The sequence below is a fragment of the Sparus aurata genome, chromosome 11 (assembly GCF_900880675.1).
Source record: "Sparus aurata chromosome 11, fSpaAur1.1, whole genome shotgun sequence".
Classification (NCBI taxonomy): domain Eukaryota; kingdom Metazoa; phylum Chordata; class Actinopteri; order Spariformes; family Sparidae; genus Sparus; species Sparus aurata.
The window spans coordinates 34163023-34184056 of record NC_044197.1 but is presented as its reverse complement, the minus strand read 5'-3'; the positions used below and the strand labels follow the sequence as shown (position 1 = coordinate 34184056).

Genomic DNA, 21034 nt, shown 5'->3' with positions numbered 1-21034 from the left:
GATCCAGCTGAAGAGTGTACGTGCCCAGTTTCACGCAGATCGGACAAAATCCCAAGGAGGAGTTCGAAAAAGTAGGTTTTCCAGTTTTTGCAATGTTGCGAAAAAACTCTCTAGGCGGAAGTGGGCGTGGCCAATCGCAAGGTGATTCAGCTCCATTCAGGGAATTTGGGGATACATTTTTGAATGATTTTGAATGTGCGACATACGGTGTGGGAGTTATAGGCAAAAACGTGTTGGCCTAGGTTATAGAGCCCCCTGCTGGTGGATACATGTAGTTTTTTGTGTCTGAGATATTCGCAGGAGTCTGGACCAACTCTCCAAATTGCACCGCCCTCCCTTGCACAGTTTAGCCTGCAGCACCACTTTTAGCCGTAGAAAAATAAAGATAAAAATCTTTACAATTACAATAGGGTTCCTAGCACCGCTGGACCTAGGAAACAAGCGTTCCCTCGGGCCCCTCGCAGGTTCCCTGTTTGGGCCCTAGCCCCTTTTCAAACTGTTTTGAATGCCCAGTTTTAGCTGTGCAAAGAGACATGCCTCTGTTTATTCTTTGATGAGCAATGCACATGCACATTACTTAAAGAGCAGGATTTAGACAATTAGAGGCAAAGTAGGGTGGACCATGCCTAGCAAGGCAGTATTATCGAAGGACATAATTAATCCAAAATAACACTGCTATAGGGCCCTATGTTTCAGGCAGTGCAAGTGCAGTGTTTTCTAGGGCTGTAATCTCGTAGTCGACCAGTCGATTTATTGGTCGACTAAATTCTGATTGGTCGATTTTTGGCGTGCTAATTACATGCTGCTATGGCAGTGCGTAAAGACGCAGCGGGTCCTCTCCATCCCAATGCTGTGTGTCCTGCATATGGCATTTGACTTCATCAGGAGGGAAGTACCAAGTGCTAATGGGGGTGTTTTCAGAGCACCCCTGTTTCACAGGTAACAGTGTGTCTTCAGAACATCCCCCTTGTTTTCACTATTTTGGATAAGCTCAACCCACTACAGACAGATTGGAGAACATACGAGAAGGCCTCGGTCCGGTGGTTTGCTAATTTTATTTATTTTTAGCGTTTCATCTACAGTCTTTCCTATTCTACCATGTTAAGGACATAAGCAGTGTGGTAGCATTTTATAAAAATGGGAAAAAAAAGTCGAATGCAAAGTTTGCAAGCAACAGTTTATATATCACAGCTTGACTACAAACATGGCATATCACCTAAAAACGGTTAGCTGACTTGTCTGTGTTAGGTTGCTCCATCCGTTTTAAGTATATGAGCAATTTTTTTTTTCTTAAAGTGGACTTGCCTTTGAGTTAAAGTTTTAGGTAAATAGTTTGTGTCTGTTTGTGAAATGATGGTGTCTGTCAATTATTATAAAATGACAAAAACATTTGTCTAAATATTCCTCAACAGTTCTTGTGCTGATATCAATAGTTGACATAATATCTTTCCGGAAATTATGGGCTATGATATTGCGCAGATGCACTTGAGGGACGACAGACTCGAGTGTGTTTATTTATTGATTAGTAAAAATGAATGAATTGGTAAACACACTTTGACAGGGTCAAAAACGATTTAATCTAAAGCAAACAGACTACTAGTCTTTATGTACATTTTTAATTAGACGGAAGGCTACCAGGAGCCCCCCCCCCCCCCCTGCGCGCCATTAGTCGATTAGAACTGTGGGAGAGTGTTGCTCCCTTTGGTGTGGGCTTTTTACACCCTTTTGCACTCTTCAGACCTTTTACATGCACAAAAATGATACATAACAGAATAACCAAAAGGCTAAAACCCCAAAAAGCATAATATGGCCTTTTTAAGACTGAACACAACATCGCTTTTTTGCACTGAATTGTGGGCAACGTAGAAAGGTGTAGCCGAAGGAAGCAGCAAGCAGACATTGTTAAAAGACGCACCCAGCATCTATGCCTCCACCAAGAAACCGCCATCAAAAAGCCATTCATAGCCACAAATAATGCTCAGAACAGCACCAAATTTCAGTTACAGTACAAATAGGGTCCCAGCTCATAGTTTGAGGTAGGGCTGCACAATTCTGGAAAAAATGTGAATCACGATTTTTTTTGCTTAGAATTGAGATCACGATTCTCTGGCACAATTTTTTTCACAAAATGTTTATTGCACTGATGAACTTGAACAAAACAAAAACAAACATTGTAGTATGGCAGAAGCATACTACTATGCCTCTGCCAAAGCAATGTTTTTTTGTTTTGTTCTGTTCTATCATTGGATGAAAAATGATTTTTACAAGAGTAAAAAAAAAAAATTGTCTCCAAGATGAGAGGGCATCCTTTAATACCTCATGTTATGCAGTGTTTATTGGGGCCGTATCCTTGGCTAGATGATATGTGATAGCTGCTGTGGTCGGCTCTAAAACGGAGGCATAATATTCCTCCTTTTCCAAAAGCCACCTCAGAGGTAGGCGTAAACATGTGACGTGACGTGAAACCCGAAGTTGGGCAGTGAACAGCTGACAACGAATTTGTCTTCAAAATAAGAGCTTTACATTGCACCCCATTGGAGTTTAGAACTGGGTGCTTAGCGGGGGGCTTTTAATTTGAAAGTAGCGACCGTTCCTAGCTTGTTGCTACAACAACAAGCTAACACAACCATACAGCTAGAGATCCAGGAGACGCTAGCATCTCCCGGATCTCAGCGGCTGTCCAGTTGCTCATCTAGCAGGCGAGGTGGAAATAAGTGTACCCTCCGAGGCGGCAAATCGGCGGACCAGAACAGACCCCCAATTTGCCGCCCTCTGTCTAAAACCGCGGACCTAGCCGCCCAAAGGACGGGCAGATTGGCAGCTTGCTGCCCCGTCTAAAAACGGCTTCTCACCCACTCCTTCCAAACACTCAACTGCAGGCGGGCTTCCTTCACTGAATCACATGTTGTAAAGATGCTTTACTACAGGTTGAGGGAGGAGGCAGCGGCAGTGCTGCGTTGGGGGGCGCTTCAAAAAATCCGGGAGGAAAATAGGAGCATTTGTTTGTGATTCAGCTCGAGATATAAAATGCTTCAGAATCGCCGTGTGTAGAAATGAGATCACGTCTATGTGTGAATCGAGATCGCGATTTTTTTAATGATTTTTTGTGCAGCCCTAGTTTGAGGCATCAAACATCTGCTAGCACGCACAGCATTTTGTCGTGCATTGAGTGGAATCACATTTTTTTTCACCATTTTGGCTGCGGTGGTGCGTGCCAAAAAAGTTGAGCCAGAAGGCAGGAACACACCGGCCCAACTGTTGGATGTCTGAAGCGTTTGTGTGGGCTCGGACGAGGTCAGGAACAAATATGTTTGCTGTGTTCAGCTGCGTCGAAAGCTTTTGGAGCCGCTCAGACGTTGTCTAATCCGACTGAACATGCGTAGTCGGTAGCAACGGAGTGGTCGGAGAGTGGTCGGATTAGGCAGTTGGACATCTTGGCAGTGTGTGGGGGCCTAGAGTCAACTTTTGGAGAAATGCAGCCTGACAGCAGTGGCCAATCAAATGCGCTGGTGATCAGCCTATGACTGAAGCCACAGTGGAGTGTAAAGTAATGTGTGTATTCCCTCAGTTTGTGCACCAGTTTGAAATGCATCTGTTGATGTAAACGGTCACTGTAGGACCGGAATGTTTAATCCATTGTGAGACATGACTGGTGATCATAAGCAGAGTAGAAGAGGTCAGTAGCAGGGCATGTTATTGAGCATGAAAAAACATTGATCTGGCATAACATTATGACCAGCTGCCTAATACTGTGTCGGTCCCCCTTTTGTTGCCAGCAAACAACCCTGACCCATTGAGGCATGGACTCCACTAGACCCCTGAAGGTGTGCTGTTGTATTTGGCACTAAGAGGTTAGCAACAGATCCTTTAAATCCTGTAAGTTGCGAGGTGGGCCTCCATGGATCAGACTTGTTTGTCCAGCACATTCCACATATGCTCGACTGGATTGAGATCTGTGGAATTTGGAGGCCAAGTCAACACCTCAAACTCGTTGTTGTGCTCCTCAGACGTTCCTGAACCATTTTTGCTTTATTTATCCTGCTTAAAGAGGCCCCAGCCATCAAGGAATACTGTAGGGATGTGAACATTTGGTTGTCTCACGATTCGATTCCGATTCCCGATTCTCAGGGTCGTGATTCGATTCAAAACCGATTCTCGATTCAAACGATTCTCGATTCAAAAATTGATACAATGCATAGTGTGTTAAGGCAAATTATGGCATCAAAACAATACAGTTTGTATAAGATAATGTGATTTTTAGATAAACTGATTCCAATGATGTAATCACACAAAGGCAAACTTAAGACAAAAGTTAACATTTATTCATGCTACAAACTGGTGTTTTGTGTGATTTTTCAAAATAGAAATTTTTTTTTAGTAAGTCTCAATTCTCAGTGCCTACAACAATAAGTTGAGGCATGCAAAAAATAAAGCTTCTTTTAATAAATAAAATTGCCTAAATAAAAGCTTATGCTGGCTGCCTTTTTCTCTCTCAGAAAAGGTGCCCATTTCAAAATACACAACAATGAAACTGGTGTTTTCTTTTATATTTAAAAAATAACATTGTACAAATAACACTGCAAACTTTAACTGTTATTTTGTGTGATTTCTCAACAAATCACATAACAAGGGTGGACACATCTTGGGCCTGGTGTGTAGGATTACACAGTCCATAATTGTCCATGTGGGATTACTGTCCATCAGGAACATCTAGGTTCTTTTGCAGAAAAAGAAGCTGATCTACGTGTTCTGGACTGAGATTGCTTTGCTATGCTGTCACAATATCTCCAGCGGTGGAGAATACTTTTTCCGCTGCAACACTAGTACCAGGGATGCATAGGTAGTGTTTAGCCTTATTTGGCTAGTAGAGGGAAAGCTGTCTCATGGTTCCTCCACCAATGAAGGGGGTCTTCTGAGAGAGACAGTGGATCAGCCTCCAGGTACTTATTCAGCTCCTCCTCAGCTCTGATGCTGGCAGATTTAGGTGCAACTCTCACCTCAGTAAATTTCTTGCCCAACAGATTAAACAGCACAGATGATTTTTTAGGAGCAGGGCCTTCTTCTGGATCTGACTCTGGATCCCTCTCAGGATTGTCCTCAGCCTCGCCTGGTGTCACCTCTTTCTGCAGAAAAAGTCAGCAGTCATATTAATTATCTTACTGTTTTTATCCTTCAACTACAGTTTTTAGCCATTTTGTTACTGTGCTGTATTGAGATGTGCTAAGGGACTAGATGCAAATTAACTTGAAGATGCAATCTGGTGTGGTGCATCAAATGGTCACATTTATGTTTGAGCTGTACACTGTCCCTTTTTAAATAAAATGAAATGAAAATGAAATCTATACGCACCTTCATACTTTAGTGACATTTTGTAACAGTGTGTTATAAGTTAAACAATATGATGCTACTTTTTTAATGTGTTTTTTAAGGAGTGGACTAATTCCCTGAAGTGCTGCAGCCTCTGCAGTCACTTTGGCATGGATGTCCAGCTGTTCATCTTTTGCAAGAAAAGACAGTGCTTTGAACCTGGGGTCAAGTGTAGAGGCTGTGTAAAGGATGGTCTTGTTCTGCCCACTCGTGTATCTCTTTGCCAGGTCGTCGTGGATGGCCAGTTTGATTTCTCGGGCGATTGGTGTGTCACCCACGAAACTTGCGTCCGTGTCCTGGAGCAGCTGTGCATGCAATGGAGCGATCACTGACAGTGTGGGTGTGGAGTCCTCCGACATGATGCTGGTTGCGTCTTTCATAGGCTTGAGTGCTTTAGCTACTTCCTCAGCATTTGAAATGTCCGTTTCGCTCAGTGTGCAGATGTCACATGAGCTACCACATCTCCTCACCTGTGGAGAGAGGAGAGCGGCACAAATAGCCGCCTGCTGCTCCAGAAATCGTTCGATCATTTCGAACGCACTATTCCAGCGTGTAGGCACGTCAGTTTTCAGCTTGTGTAGCGGCAACTGCAGGAGCCTCTGTTTTTCCTGCAGGGCATGGGTAGCGATGCTGCTGCGGTGGAAAAATCTGATGATGCGCCTAATCCTCCCAAGCAGCCGTGACACTGAATTTAACTTCAGAGCTCGCTGAGCGGCGAGGTTTAGAGTATGTGCAAAACACTTGATGTGTGTCAAATTGTCCATCTGTGCTGCTGCAAGCATATTGGCAGCGTTATCTGTGACAATCACCAAATTTGCTAACGTTAGCTTCCATTCATAGGTGACAGAGTGAAACAACTCATTCATGTTCACAGCCGTGTGGCTTTCATGCATCACCCTCGTTTGTAAAACACGAGACTCAAGCTGCCAGGCATCCGTGATGTAATGAGCGGTGGATGTAATGAAAGCCTGGGTCGCTCTGGATGTCCAGGCATTACAGGTCAGAGCTACTCTGGTTGCTTTGGCCAGGGCTTCTGCGACTTTTGTCTTTGTTTCATTGTAAAGCTCAGGTACTGCTTTCTCTGTAAAAAGCTGCAGTGTGTCCCCTACCATTCTGTTGGCGGGGCAGCCCGCCCCCCCCAACGCGGGCCCCCGCCCCCCTTGAAAAATGTGAAAATCTAGGCGCCAACCTGTGCTTGTTGTCTGTTTCTCTGCACACTGTCGGATGCTATTTACATTTTACAATTTTCATTCAAATAAGCTCACGTAGCTGCCACAGATGTTTATTTTTATCTATGAGACCTACATTTATATTCCGAAATGAAGCTATCCAGCCTGTGTTTAATCTCCAAAAAGCTGCAGGTAAATTAATCAGCTCGTGTTCTTCTACCGGTATGACGGTGAAGTTTGGGCTGGGCTGCTCCGTCGCTCCGCTACAGGTGCGGCTGGTCTGGACTTCTCCCACCACGTCAGAGCAAATGTGCAAACGAGCGTTAGTTGGATAAACTGGCCGCACAACAGGGAACTAAACAGCTAATTTCTCACACGAAAAAGCTTTAAAACCTGATTTTACCGGCGCTATAGCAGAATTTAAAACAGAGTTCAAGCCGCTTCACACCGGTGCGATACGAAAATGCGGCACGGATTTGCGGAATATCCGTGCAGCAATGTTCCGCATGTAAAGCATGCACACTGAGTCCGGTGCGAAATGTTCGCATTCTTGTGCTCTAATTTCGCACCAAACGAAAAAAAGTTGCGGTTCATTATCTGTCAGGAGTGCTCAAGCTCTTCAGCACCTACAATAACAATAGTAATTGGCTGGGTCCTTGATCAAGCATTTGTGTGTTGTTGTTTTTTTAATAACTCAAAATAATGACTGTATTTCAAGCTAGAAAACGTGCATCTCTCTCCTCCCTCCATTGTTGTGTGTGTTTGTGTCGCTGCGTGGTGTTACACGTGAGTTATCCTCATGCTGAAAACGTGACTTGTCGCACACGTGACATCACTCCCCGAGACGCAAGAAGAAAGCGAAAATATATATTTTTACTAAGGAAACTGACAAAAATGATAGTAACGCACAGGGACTTGAATAAGTAACTTTAATCTGATCACTGGTTTGGAAATATTAACGCGTTAGATTATTCGTTTCTGCAAAAAGTGGTCAGATTAGAGTAACGCGCGTTATTGGCATCACTGATTGTATAATTTAAGTGCAACATGGAGCATGAAGATGTAAAGAAAAACAGGAGAATTAACTTTAAGCAAGTTTGGAGGTAAGTCGGAGGTGTGGACCCATTTTAAACAAATCATGGGCAGTGACAACATGTGTCGGCTTTGTCGAGTGCATTGAGTGTGGCACTTGTTGCATTGTTCGTTAAGATAATTCTAAACATATTTCTGTGGTTCAAACAACATGGAATTGTAGTTGAGAACGTCATTTATAACAGCCCACGTATTAAAAAATAAATCGGGCTCGGGCTCATAATTACAGTTAATGGGCCGGGCCAGGCTCGGACACAACGTGCACAGGCTCGGGTCAGGTCAGGCTTGATTTTTTGGGCCCGATCTAAGCTCTAGCTGGGACAGCAGAATGATTAAACTTTCATTCATTTTATCAGATAAATCATTTGCATTGTAAAAATATGAGTCATATTTCAGAAGAGTGTCCATTTGTGCTTGTTAAGCTAACTGCTTGTTAATGAGAGTTAATAATCTAATCCGACAGCTGTCTCTGTCGGCTGTTTATCTTGCCACAAATCTTAAACTTCTTCCTGATATTGAGTTCACTGTGACTTTGCTGTTGTAAACATTGTTGTTCAACTATAACATCCACAGTAGCAGTCACAGTAGTCACTTCTTGGTTTTGTCACATGTTTAGATGTGTAGCCTGTATTTCTAGTTTGCACTTGCCCTCCAATAAATAGCCTAATAATAAACCAGTGTTTTATGGCATTTTAAGAATTGCAGCTGGATTGCATGTCTTCCAAACCTCAGTGTTATGATGATGTGAATAAACTCATGTTGACAATAATTTGTTGACACAAAAGAAATGGCAGTTGCATATCACTTACAGCTACACAGGATACACAGCTAAGTAGTTAGCTTTCTATAAGTACTTTGTTAATCTACATATTGTGTTATTCAGGCCTGAAACATTTATTGGTGTGTGCTATGCGCACGCACATACTGCCCTTTTCTGACTTTGAGCCCCTGCCCCTCTATAATCATGTGCACATCCCTGGCGGGTCGGCTCCGGTGCAGAATGTAATTTGTGATACTGTCAGAAAACGGGTCAGATGTGGTTTTAAGTATTGCGGATACAGCCGGGTGCGGGTTTGCAAAATAAGACCCGTGCAGGACTCTATCCTACAGCCGGCAAAATGTAAATATGTGAACTGCTCCAAAAACGAAAGTGAAAGTAAAAAATTTTGCTCGCAGCAGTGAGTGACCCAGCTCTCTGTGTATCGTTGGAATGAATGGAATGTAGGAAGAGTTGTATAAATGTGTATTTTGGATGTTTTCTTTCCACTAGTCTGAAAGAAGACATGTTATGGAAGCAAAATAGCCCAAAATGTTTTTCCCATCATTTCCCAATGATGAATTGATGATGTACCCTCCAAATCCATTTCATTTTTTATTACAATGTAGCTTATAGTTTAATTATTTATCAAAAAATAAACTAATTCAACACAGGTAACCACTTTAGCTTTATTTCTTTGATGGCTCAGATGTATGCTCTAGTTCAGCGGTCCTCAATAGGCGGCCCCCGCCGGCCTCCTATTTGTGGCCCCTGAACTGTTATTCTTTCACCGTGTGTTTTGTTTGGGTCAGCACGTGTACACCGGGACTTGTCTCCATGCCAACGATACACAGACAGGTGGGTCACTCAACGATGCGAGCGTAACTTTTTTACCTTTCACTTTCGTTTTCGGAGCAGCTCGTGTATTCACATTTTACCGGCGGTAAGACATTAAAAATAACGTGTTTCCAAATACACTGGTTTAACAAAGCGAACAGTGAAAATCAGGGACTCAAGAATTAAATGCATTTGCATTCGTTCGTATCTAACAATGCAACAGTTAAAAAACCAGCCCGTATATTCCGTAGTTTAATAAGTTACAACTCGTCTCATATTGTATAAGTACGTGATTTAATGACTTAACGGGTGCGGAGTTTCTCCCGGCAAACACCCTTTCACTCACGGTGCCAAAATTTTTTATCATCCTTGTTAAAACTCAACACCATTTAATCAAAGAACATATGACGTGAATTAACCCACAACCATCTTACATATCATCTTATTCACAGACACATTCACGAACCATAATTACACCAACAGAATACCCAAGAGTCATTGCGCCACAGTCCACAAGTGGTGTTACAATATGCCAGGAAAAGCTGTGATGAAGATTCCCAATTTGAAACGGCATTATGAGATGAAGCATAGGAACTTTGAAGAGACATTTCCTCAAAATTCAGAGATAAGCACAACACAAATAAATGCACTGAAATCGTCATATCAAGCTGCAAGCAGGATTCTTGTCACATCTATGTCACAATGAAATGAAATAATGCATGACTGAAGTGATGGACACAATGTTTGAAGGCAAACAAAAAGAGGAAATATTCAACCATGTATTTTGATTTATGTTAAAATAGAAATTACATTTCATTTCTGTTCGTATTTTGTTGTTTAGAATGAAAAGGACATTTTGTTTTGAATATTACAGTATTATTGCATGTGGCCTGACCGACCTAAATACATGGACCTTTGAGTCATTGAAAAAAATCTTTGTGGCCCTTCAAGCTTCGTATTTGAGTACCCCTGCTCTAGTTGATTTTGTGTTTTCACCATTCTTATCTATACAACCAATGTGTTTGTGATAAAATTGTGTAAAAGAGCACACAGTTCTTCATAGATCTAGCCTCTTAATTTTGCACCAGATTGATGCATTTAACTTTAAAATGTTAAAAAAAATCTTCCGGGGCACCCCCCGGACCCCCCTACAGGGTCTGACATCCACCCACCACAGTTTCACAAAATCCTGTGGGAAACACTGGGAGGTACACAATTACTCTCCTTTCTGTTAGGTTGCACTCGGGGATCGAAACTACGGTAAATCTTAGAAGTGCCTCTTTCGTTGTAATTATGCATTTGCACGAAGGTTTGACTCATATTCAATCACAAATAAAGCCTTGGTTGCTATTTGGCGAGAGTTTCTCTTTAATAATGCACTGAAAAAACTGAGACAGGTCCTGCTCCCCTGAGAATGTTGCATGTGATCTGTCAAAGATCTGATTCCACACTGCATATGTATGCATAAATACAAATATACCCAACTGCAATGAGACCTTAGAAGAGATGTAGCTACAAGGAGGCTAACACCAATAAATAAATATGTATTTCTTACAAGGCTCTGAACCTCAGCCTCACATGTGTGACACATGTTGCCAGAGATCTTGTGACTGCAGTAATACTGGTGTTGAACTAAGTGTGGTTCTCGTGTTCTTTTACAGGTCACATGCGGGACCCCAACAACCAGGTGCAAGTTGTGAAAAACTTGCGCATCTTTGTCAACAATGTGGTGACAAGTCCTAACAGACCACCTACTGCCCTCAGCCATGCCCAGAGCAAAATACTCAATGAAGTTGTGTTATCCTGCCAGCCACAAGAGGGAGTTGTGAACAATGTGGTTACAGCAGGAGACTATGATCTCAACTTCAGCGGTAAGGACTAGCGCTCAAAAGGTTCAGGTTTTTTAAGGTCAAAGCTGATAGTTAAAGCTTTAGAAAATCACAATGAAAAAGTGCCACTTTTAAAATCCTGCACAGGTCTAACCATTTCTTTGATTAATTCCAGCTTGTGTATGCAAACCTTGGCACCTCGTGGTGGAAGTGTGGTTGAACCATTCAAGTAGAATCTTTTTGAAAATGCCGCTAACCACCCACTTTACTTTTACATATCATATGACCGTTAGAAGAATTTCTCATGAAAGATTTTTCATAATAGCTACAGTGTTTGGTTGTTGGCTTCTGTCAAATGTGCTACATAGAAACCATACCGTGTATGAATCACAGAATCACCCACAGACCTTGCCCTTTGACAGTGAGATGAATGGGCTAAAATCTGATTTGATTTAACAGCCAATTTTGTCTTGATAAAATTGTGGCATTTGCCACAATAAATGTGTGATTGACAAATGAATTTTAACACCAAAATCATAAAGTGACAGAAACAGTTTTTCATGCGTATCTGGTAAACACGGAAAAACAGTATAAGAGTAGTTGGTTGTTGTCTCTTGGATAATTGTCATCTTTTGTCTTTTTGTCTTTAGCAACCACCCCCTGGTTTGAAACCTACAGGGAGAACTTTCTGCAGTCAATGCCTGCCTCTGACCATGAGTTCCTCAACCACTACCTGGCTTGTATCCTTCCAACAGCACAAAAATCATCTTGAACCTGCAGTGTGGAAATTTTGTCTTCCCCCTCTGCCAGTTAGAGTAACTACACTAACACTGTTAAGGTGCTTATAACACCATAGGCTCCACCAGTCTCCTATTCGCTCCATTGCTACAGTTCCTCCCTTCAGCTTTTACCTGACATTTACCCGGCGCTGACAGGCTTAATCAGAATTGTGCGAACGAATTTGTAAGGAATGTTAATTTGTAAAAAGTCCACCACTGCAGGTTTAAAGCCCCCCCAAAATGTACCGCTACATTTTAAATCAATATTTGCCTCTTAAACACACTACAAAGAATTTTAAACTGATTATAAAACAATATTTATGTGCATACAGTTATATGACCTGTACAAGCAGATGAGATCATTAGCAAGAAGATTGGCAGTTTCTTTCTTATCCAGCATGCATAAATCATAAAATTAAAACGACGGAGTTCTGGGAACATTTTTCAATTCATTTCAATTCAAATTTACTTTATTGGCATGAATTTTACGAGAACTATGTTGCCAAAGCATCAAGAATCAATTAAACAAAGCAAAAAATACAATTCGTAGGTTAAAATACAAATAAATGAAATTAAACTTAAAAAATTAAGAGAATGTGTGTGTGGAAGGATTAATAAGATTGGGTATCATTAGGCAACAACAAGTTGTCATATACAATGAAAAACATATATAGTTCATATTATTATTAATGATAATAATACTAAAAACAACAATATTATACTATAGCAATAATGGTTCGTGTTCAGCATTCATGTGTTTCTCTAGCGTCATGGCAGAGTGTTACATATTGTGCAGCTAATTTTATAAATTGTGGATCTTCTCCCAGACATACATTTAACAGTTCATCACATTTTGTTCCCTGATATGGTGGATCTGCTGCGGTTATCTGCTGGAGAAAAGCCTCTCTCTCAGTTTGGTACAGGGGGCAGGAGAGGAGAAATGGGCCACAGTTTCTATTACTCCTAAAGAACAGTGTTTACATTAGGGATGTGAATCTTTGGGTGTCTCACAATTCGATTCGATTCCGATTCTGATTCTTAGGGTCACTATTCGATTCAAAATCGATTCTCGATTCAAACGATTCTCGATTCGAAAATTGATACAATGCATAGTGTGTTAAGGCAAATTATGGCATCAAAACAATACAGTTTGTATAAGATAATGTGATTTTTAAATAAACTGATTCCAATGATGTAATCACACAAAGGCAAACTTAAGACAAAAGTTAACATTTATTCATGCTACAAAAATAAACTGTACACAAATAACACAAACTGGTGTTTTGTGTGATTTTTCAAAATAGAAACTTTTTTTTAGTAAGTCTCAATTCTCAGTGCCTACAACAATAAGTTAAGGCATACAAAAAATACAGCCTCTTTTAATAAATAAAATTGCCTAAATAAAAGCTTAGGCTGGCTGCCTTTTTCTCTCTCACAAAAGGTGCCCATGTCAAAATACACAACAATGAAACTGGTGTTTTCATTTATATTTCAAAAATAACATTGCACAAAAAAAACTGCAAACTTTAACTGCTATTTTGTGTGATTTCTCAACAAATCACATAACAAGGTTGGACACATCTTGGGCCTGGTGTGTAGGATTACACAGTCCATAATTGTCCATGTGGGATTACTGTCCATCAGGAACATCTAGGTTCTTTTGCAGAAAAAGAAGCTGATCTACGTGTTCTGGACTGAGATTGCTTTGCTGTGCTGTCACAATATCTCCAGCGGTGGAGAATACTCTTTCCGCTGCAACACTAGTACCAGGGATGCATAGGTAGTGTTTAGCTAATTTGGCTAGTAGAGGGAAAGCTGTCTCATGGTTCCTCCACCAATGAAGGGGGTCTTCTGAGAGAGACAGTGGATCAGCCTCCAGGTACTTATTCTGCTCCTCCTCAGCTCTGATGCTGGCAGATTTAGGTACAACTCTCACCTCAGTAAATGTCTTGCCCAACAGATTAAACAGCACAGATGATTTTTTAGGAGCAGGGCCTTCTTCTGGATCTGACTCTGGATCATTCTCAGGATTGTCCTCAGCCTCGCCTGGTGTCACCTATTTCTGCAGAAAAAGTCAGCAGTCATATTAATTATCTTACTGTTTTTATCCTTCAAATACAGTTTTTAGGCATTTTGTTACTGTGCTGTAATGTGATGTGCTAAGGGACTAGATGCAAATTAACTTGAAGATGCAATCTGGTGTGGTGCATCAAATGGTAACATTTATGTTTGAGCTGTACACTGTCCCTTTTTAAATAAAATGAAATGAAAATGAAATCTATATGCACCTTCATACTTTAGTGACATTTTGTAACAGTGTATTATAAGTTAAACAATATGATGCTACTTTTTTAATGTGTTTTTTAAAGAGTGGACTAATTCCCTGAAGTGCTGCAGCCTCTGCAGTCACTTTGGCATGGATGTCCAGCTGTTCATCTTTTACAAGAAAAGACAGTGCTTTGAACCTGTGGTCGAGTGTAGAAGCTGTGTAAAGGATGGTCTTGTTCTGCCCACTCGTGTATCTCTTTGCCAGGTCATTGTGGGTGGCCAGTTTGATTTCTCGGGCGATTGGTGTGTCACCCGCGAAGCTTGCGTCCGTGTCCAGGAGCAGCTGTGCATGCAATGGAGCGATCACTGACAGTGTGGGTGTGGAGTCCTCCGACATGATGCTGGTTGCGTCTTTCATAGGCTTGAGTGCTTTAGCTACTTCCTCAGCATTTGAAATGTCCGTTTCGCTCAGTGTGCAGATGTCACTTGAGCTACCACATCTCCTCACCTGTGGAGAGAGGAGAGCGGCACAAATAGCCGCCTGCTGCTCCAGAAATCGTTCGATCATTTCGAACGCACTATTCCAGCGTGTAGGCACGTCAGTTTTCAGCTTGTGTAGCGGCAACTGCAGGAGCCTCTGTTTTTCCTGCAGGGCATGGGTAGCGATGCTGCTAGGGTGGAAAAATCCGATGATGCGTCTAATCCTCCCAAGCAGCCGCAACACCGAATTTAACTTCAGAGCTCGCTGAGCGGCGAGGGTTAGAGTATGTGCAAAACACTTGATGTGTGTCAAATTGTCCATCTGTGCTGCTGCAAGCATATTGGCAGCGTTATCTGTGACAATCACCAATTCACTAACGTTAGCTTCCATTCATCGGTGACAGAGTGAAACAACTCATTCATGTTCACAGCCGTGTGGCTTTCATGCATCACCCTTGTTTGTAAAACACGAGACTCAAGCTGCCAGGCATCCGTGATGTAATGAGCGGTGAATGTAACGAAAGCCTGGGTCGCTCTGGATGTCCAGGCATCACAGGTCAGAGCTACTCTGGTTGCTTTCTCCAGGGCTTCCGCAACTTTTGCCTTTGTTTCATTGTAAAGCTCAGGTACTGCTTTCTCTGTAAAAAGCTGACGTGATGGTATGACATACTTTGGCTCAATGGTCTTGATCATGAATCTAAAGCCTTCGTTCTCGACTACGCTGTAGGGATGCAGGTCCTTCGACATAAAACAGGCGATGGATTTAGTTGTTTTTTTTTTGCCCGTTCAGAGTTGGCTGGGAGTTTGTTGACAAATTGGTGTAGTGTACGTTGGCTGGCTGCTGGAGGTGGCTGTTGTTCCGCTGTCGCTCCTTTTAGCTCTGGGTGGTGGCGTGCGATGTGTGCCCGGGCATTTATAGTGTTTCCAAAGTACTTCACTTTCGTTTTACAAACCTTGCACACTGAATGACTCGTGTCGAGCTGCTGTGTCCCAGGGAGATGATAAACCCAAAATGAGTCCAAACTCCTGCCTTCATTGAAGATGGGACTGGCTGAATTTGGAGGAATTTTAATAATCAGTTATCATTTTTTGAATCAGCCTTACTGTCATGACAGTTGCTTGCCGATTACATTATTTTCCAGTACTTAAGAAAACAATTGGACTGTGTGCTTATAGAAAGTTTACCATTACTTGTTATTATTAGTAGCAGTTTTATTTTTAGTCTTTTGCTCCCATAGAACGTCATGATGCAGTCTATCTACTCTTCTCTGATGATCCATGCGGTCTGTAGTAGAGTCTAGTGTTGTCACGATACCAAACTGCGGTACGATACCTGCGTAAAATATCTCGATACCGATACTGAAACCATACCACAGCGGAAAACTAAAACATCAACAAAAGTAATGGTATAAGTATACAGTATGAAAATAATGAACATGAATGACATTAACTGTAAGTCTGGCAAATCACTAAATAATATAATACTTCATTTGTACCACAAAGGAGAAATTTGCAATTTGCATTTCATGTTGATAAAATTAAAATCCTGGATTATTAGCCTGCAAACTACATTAGTGCGCTAAAGTACAACACAAATGACCCAGACCTGGTGGAGGTCTGTGCTCTAATCAGACCATTTTCTAATAATACAAATTACAACAAATGTTATAAATTATTGACAAAAAATGTACATGCTATTATTATATTACTGGTACTGATTGACTTAAAATGGATAATTTACAAGTGTTGTTGATCAGCATACTTGTGAACACCAGCCCATGTTATGGTGAAGTTCATGTTACCAGTGTGACCGTTGTGTTTGCATACAGAGATGTATGGAACCACATGTATGGAACCACATCGGACTGTTAAACAGTTTTACTCCTGACTGCCTCGTGCAGCTCTGATGGTGGCAAAAGTTCGCTTGTCACAAAAAAAACTAGCTTGACTTCCATCCGGGGGGTATTTATTTTATCTATCGCTAACCTGCAGCTTTTAAAACTCCTTGAACAAGTCCGCATGTCTGTCGCCAAGTTGGACGTGTTGGCTCCCTTGGTCATTACGGATTTAAAGCGTCGTTTACAGACCGGCTTTGTGGTGTCTGTGGGCTAGCCCTTACTGTCGGCAACCCGTGGATCTGCTTCCTCAACAAGCCTAGGACGGTCGTCAGCAGCACTCATGCCACTTTCAGTCATGTCTGTCTCGCTCTGCTCTGTGACTGTCTGTCACCGTGAAACCACGCCCACTCTGGCTGCAGACAGTGAGGAAGCAGAGGGAAGCTGCGCACACAGACACGCTGCCCCGCTGTCGCACAAAGTTCAAGTACCGATACTGATAAAACGTGAAAAAGTATTGTTTTTTACGGCTGGGTACCGTGGTACCTCTCTAGTATCCGTTTACCGTGCAACACTAGTAGAGTCCTTGACAACCTGGTCCTGACAGGCCTGCTGGTGGTGTCTTCCACTGAAGCAGTCCCTGTGGAGCAGTTCCTTAAGCTTTCTCAGGAGCAGCACAGGATTCAACACAGCGGAGAATACACAAATCCCAAGTGGTTTATACCCAACACACTCAAGTACTACGTCTTACTCCACGACATGAGTGAGGGGGATGAACAGAGGTACTGAAAAATGCTTCACTGTCAGCATGCATAGATTTCTGCAGATCCGAAGAACTCCTGTAGATGAATTAGCAAAAGTTGGTCATGCTATTGTATTGGTTTTATCTGAGTAAGAATAAGCTGTTTTTATATGAACAGTGTGCATTATTCCTCTCTAGGGCAGATGCAGTGTATGAGGATATGAAACAGAGGTATGGTTCTCAGGGTTGCTACCTGTTGAAAATGAACACTCGTAGCTTCTCAGCTGAGGGAGATGAACAGATTCCGGACCCCTGGAGTCAATACCTGCAAAGGAATATTCTACATACCCAGGTAAGAACTGCAGCTTCTTCCACATGCATTAACTGACCATGGTCCAGCATCATCACCTTCAGTTACAGCAAACTTCAACTTGAGAATAAAATAACAGCTCAAACTAGATTTACCGCTTTGGGGTTGTGTGCCTCTATATACCAGCCAAGATGTTGTTCTTGAGCTGGGCTTGAGCTTATCTACTTATCTTATACTGTATCATATGTAATGTTGAATAATGAATAAAATGTGTTTTGTTAGGGCACATTGACCTTGACCTCTGACCATTCAAATCTAATCAGTCCACGCCACACTTTAATCCGAGTGAACATTAGTTTGAAATTTGAAGAAACTCAGTTGTAAAAGAAAAAAATCATGCCTCCAACCACAGCTATTGCTGCCGTGGATTCATAAAGACAGAAAGCAAAATCTGCAGGCCTGATGTTTGAGGATCACTAAATAGTGAGTGAGAAATCAGAAATGTGTCATTAAAATTGTGTTCAGTACGACTGGTACAACAGTAATGGCAAAAAGCACTACACATGAGTCAAACAGAGGATTATTCTGTTATGACTTCTGTCCAAAGCGTTGGTGTTGGGGCGCCGTTTAGCTCAGTTGGTAGAGCAGGCGTCCCATGTACAGAGGCTTCGTCCTCGCTGCAGCGGACCCGGGTTCGACTCCCAGCCCAGGAACCATTTGCTGCGTGTCACTCCCTCTTTCTCAACCCTGTTTCCTGTCTCCTTCTCCAGCTGCACTATCAATGAAGCCATAAAGGCCAAAAAAATACAAAAAAAACCCCAAAAAAGCAAACCCTTGGTGTTAACACAGTGACTCTTATTGCAGGACACACTTGGGGATGTGACTCATACTGTGAACAGCTCTGCTGTTGAGAACAATATCAGTGCAGCTGAAGTGGACAGCCATCACTCAACAGACAAAGGTCAGTCAATTCAGTAGCTCTTAAATGCAGTTGCGCTAAGTTTCCCCTTTTGTTGGTTAAAATTATAGCAATTGGTTATCTAAAAGCAGGTTTAGGTGAAATTATTAACGTAGGTTTAACATTTCCGAATTGTTTTCATCAGCCAAAACACACCACTGACATTTGAAGTGAAAAACAATCATCCTTTTGTTACAATGGCACCTGTCAAGGGAAAAGATACTGTACATGAGGCAGCAAGTAAACAATAAGTTCTTAAAATGATTAGTTGAAAGCAGGAAAACCAGCAGGTCAAATGATCAGAGTGACTTGACAAGAGCCAATGTGATGGCTAGATGACTGGGTCAGAGCATCCTGTAAAAGGCAGGTCTTGTTGGGTGTTCCCAGTCTGCAGTGGTTGGTACCAACTTAAAGTGGAAAAGAGTGATAACTGGTTAATTGGCAACAGGGTCATGGACATCCCAGGCTGATTGTTGTATGTGGGAAGCAAAGAAGGCAAGCTGCTCTGCTAGAAAACCTTGCATTCATGTGGATGTTAATTCACATACCAACTTTCCTAAACCTTGTTGCAAACCCAGTGCACATTTTTGCTGTAACAAATTATTGCAATGTAATATACATTGCAATAATATTGCCTGATGGCAGTGTCCTCTTTCAGCAGCAAAATGCACCCTGCCTAACTGCAAAAATTGTTGAGCAGTGGTTTCCACAGGTTTCTACCTGTTAATCTAACCATCCGCCAAATGTTTATCAGCATATTGATGCTGTGATAAAATGTAATGATTGAAATGCTGACCCTCCATGCATTGTGGAATGACAAATTTCACATAATCACCATTCATAGACAGCGGACCCTGTATGGCACTCACTCGTGGGGAAGGATGACGTTTTTCCTTAGAAGGTTCACTGAAGACTTGCTTGGTCTCATTGGCAATCACCGTGCTTACCGTCGTGGTTATTTTTTTTCCTATATAAGTTGCCAGAGACAGTAACTGCAACAACATAATAGTGGAAGGACACATGGTGAGTTAATGTTTTTAGCCTCACATCACATCATTTAATAACTGCAGGAGCTGCCAGGCCCTCTCTGCCAAGGACAGACGCTGGTTTTCAAGTGGAAATGTGAGGAAGAGTTGGTAGGACTGACAGGATGTCAGCGGCTTTTCCATGTGTGATTCTGTATGTTTTTCCTTACATAAGATGCTGAAGACAACGACCTGCTACCACATTTCTGTTGTTTGGTCTTATAACTTTGCTTTGTGGGTTGAAGTGTGGGACATTTCTTTTTTATTTGATGAGTGAAGGATCTGTTTAACTATCAGACTGTGAACAACACCAGTCCGACAAACCCCTGTCCCATGCTGCCGGCTTTTCCATTCACACTAAGGCTGTCTTGCCTCTGTTGTGGCTCTGTTAATATCTCCACTGGTGTATCAGAGGTGGAATGAAACTTTTCCCATTCTGCCTCTGTGACTTTCATATAGACGGCAAGGGTAAATATTCCTGTCTTGAAAAGGTGGTGTGAATGGGGCTTAAGGTGCTGATTTGGCCTCAAATTTGCCAGATCTCAGGTGCCCTACCGGAGCGTCTGTGGGATGTTCTGGACAAACAAGTCTGATCAATGGAGGCCCAACCTCACAACTTACAGTGCTTAAAGGATCTGTTGCTAACATCTTGGTGCCAGATACCATAGAACGCCTCAGGGGTCTTGTGGAGACCATGCCTTGATGGTTCAAAGCCTTTTTGTTGACAGAAGGTGTGCAGAGGCAACATTAGATCGGTGATCTCAGTGCTGTGGCTGATCATCTTATATACATATTAGGACTTTAACATTTTTCAATAATCAAGATCATACATTTTCAAATGCATTTTATTCTCACTACAAGTATGAGTCATTGGCCAAATTATATCAAATCTAAGGCAATCACAATTATAGTGTTAAGTTTTTGATGTTTCTTGGCTTACTCCATTCCTACTGCACCATACAATACTGAAGGCTGTTTTATTTCACCTGAATATCTGTCAGGTTGAGGGCAAATGGATTTCTATATTATCCTGATCCATCTGCACAGGATTGTTAAGTTCCCGTGACAAATCAAAGCTCTAGTCAAATGACTAAGTATCGTTTTGACTCTGTGTCCTACCAGATGGAGTGTCTGGCAGCCTGGAAAGCCATCCTCTCCAGCTGGACATAACAAGCAGCTCGGGGAGCCTGCATACCCTTGGTGCTGTAAAAACTGAACTGAAAAAAGGGGCAAGAGATCCAGAGAGTCTTGCAGGAGGAGCAGGGAGCCACGGGGCATGTCTGACCCTGAATGACCACGACCACATCAGACAGTTCATTCAAGAGTTCACCTTTAGAGGCCTGCTGCCACACATAGAGAAGAACATCAGACAGCTCAACGACCAGGTAAAAACTCTGATTTTAAAAATGCATGATTTATTCATTTTTATCGTATTCAAATTAAGTTTATAATCCCCATACGCTAACAAAAGCAGAGACAATATAGAACCTTAATGTAGGCTGGCGGCCCTATATATGTCTATGTGTGTGTGTGTGTATGTATGTGTGTGTATGTATGTGTATATATATATGTATGTGTGTGTGTAT

General features: G+C 42.0%; 1 protein-coding gene across 1 annotated transcript in view; it reads left to right on the top strand.

Moving 5' to 3' along the window:
* The window catches only part of trappc8 (trafficking protein particle complex subunit 8), a 122559-nt gene that overhangs the window by 4698 nt on the left and 96827 nt on the right, over window positions 1–21034 (top strand). The window contains exons 2-7 of the mRNA XM_030433738.1: window positions 10884–11093; window positions 11702–11791; window positions 17021–17195; window positions 17354–17507; window positions 18330–18426; window positions 20571–20833. Coding sequence (XP_030289598.1) covers window positions 10884–11093; window positions 11702–11791; window positions 17021–17195; window positions 17354–17507; window positions 18330–18426; window positions 20571–20833 — 989 coding nt within the window. The remainder of the gene's footprint in view (window positions 1–10883; window positions 11094–11701; window positions 11792–17020; window positions 17196–17353; window positions 17508–18329; window positions 18427–20570; window positions 20834–21034) is intronic.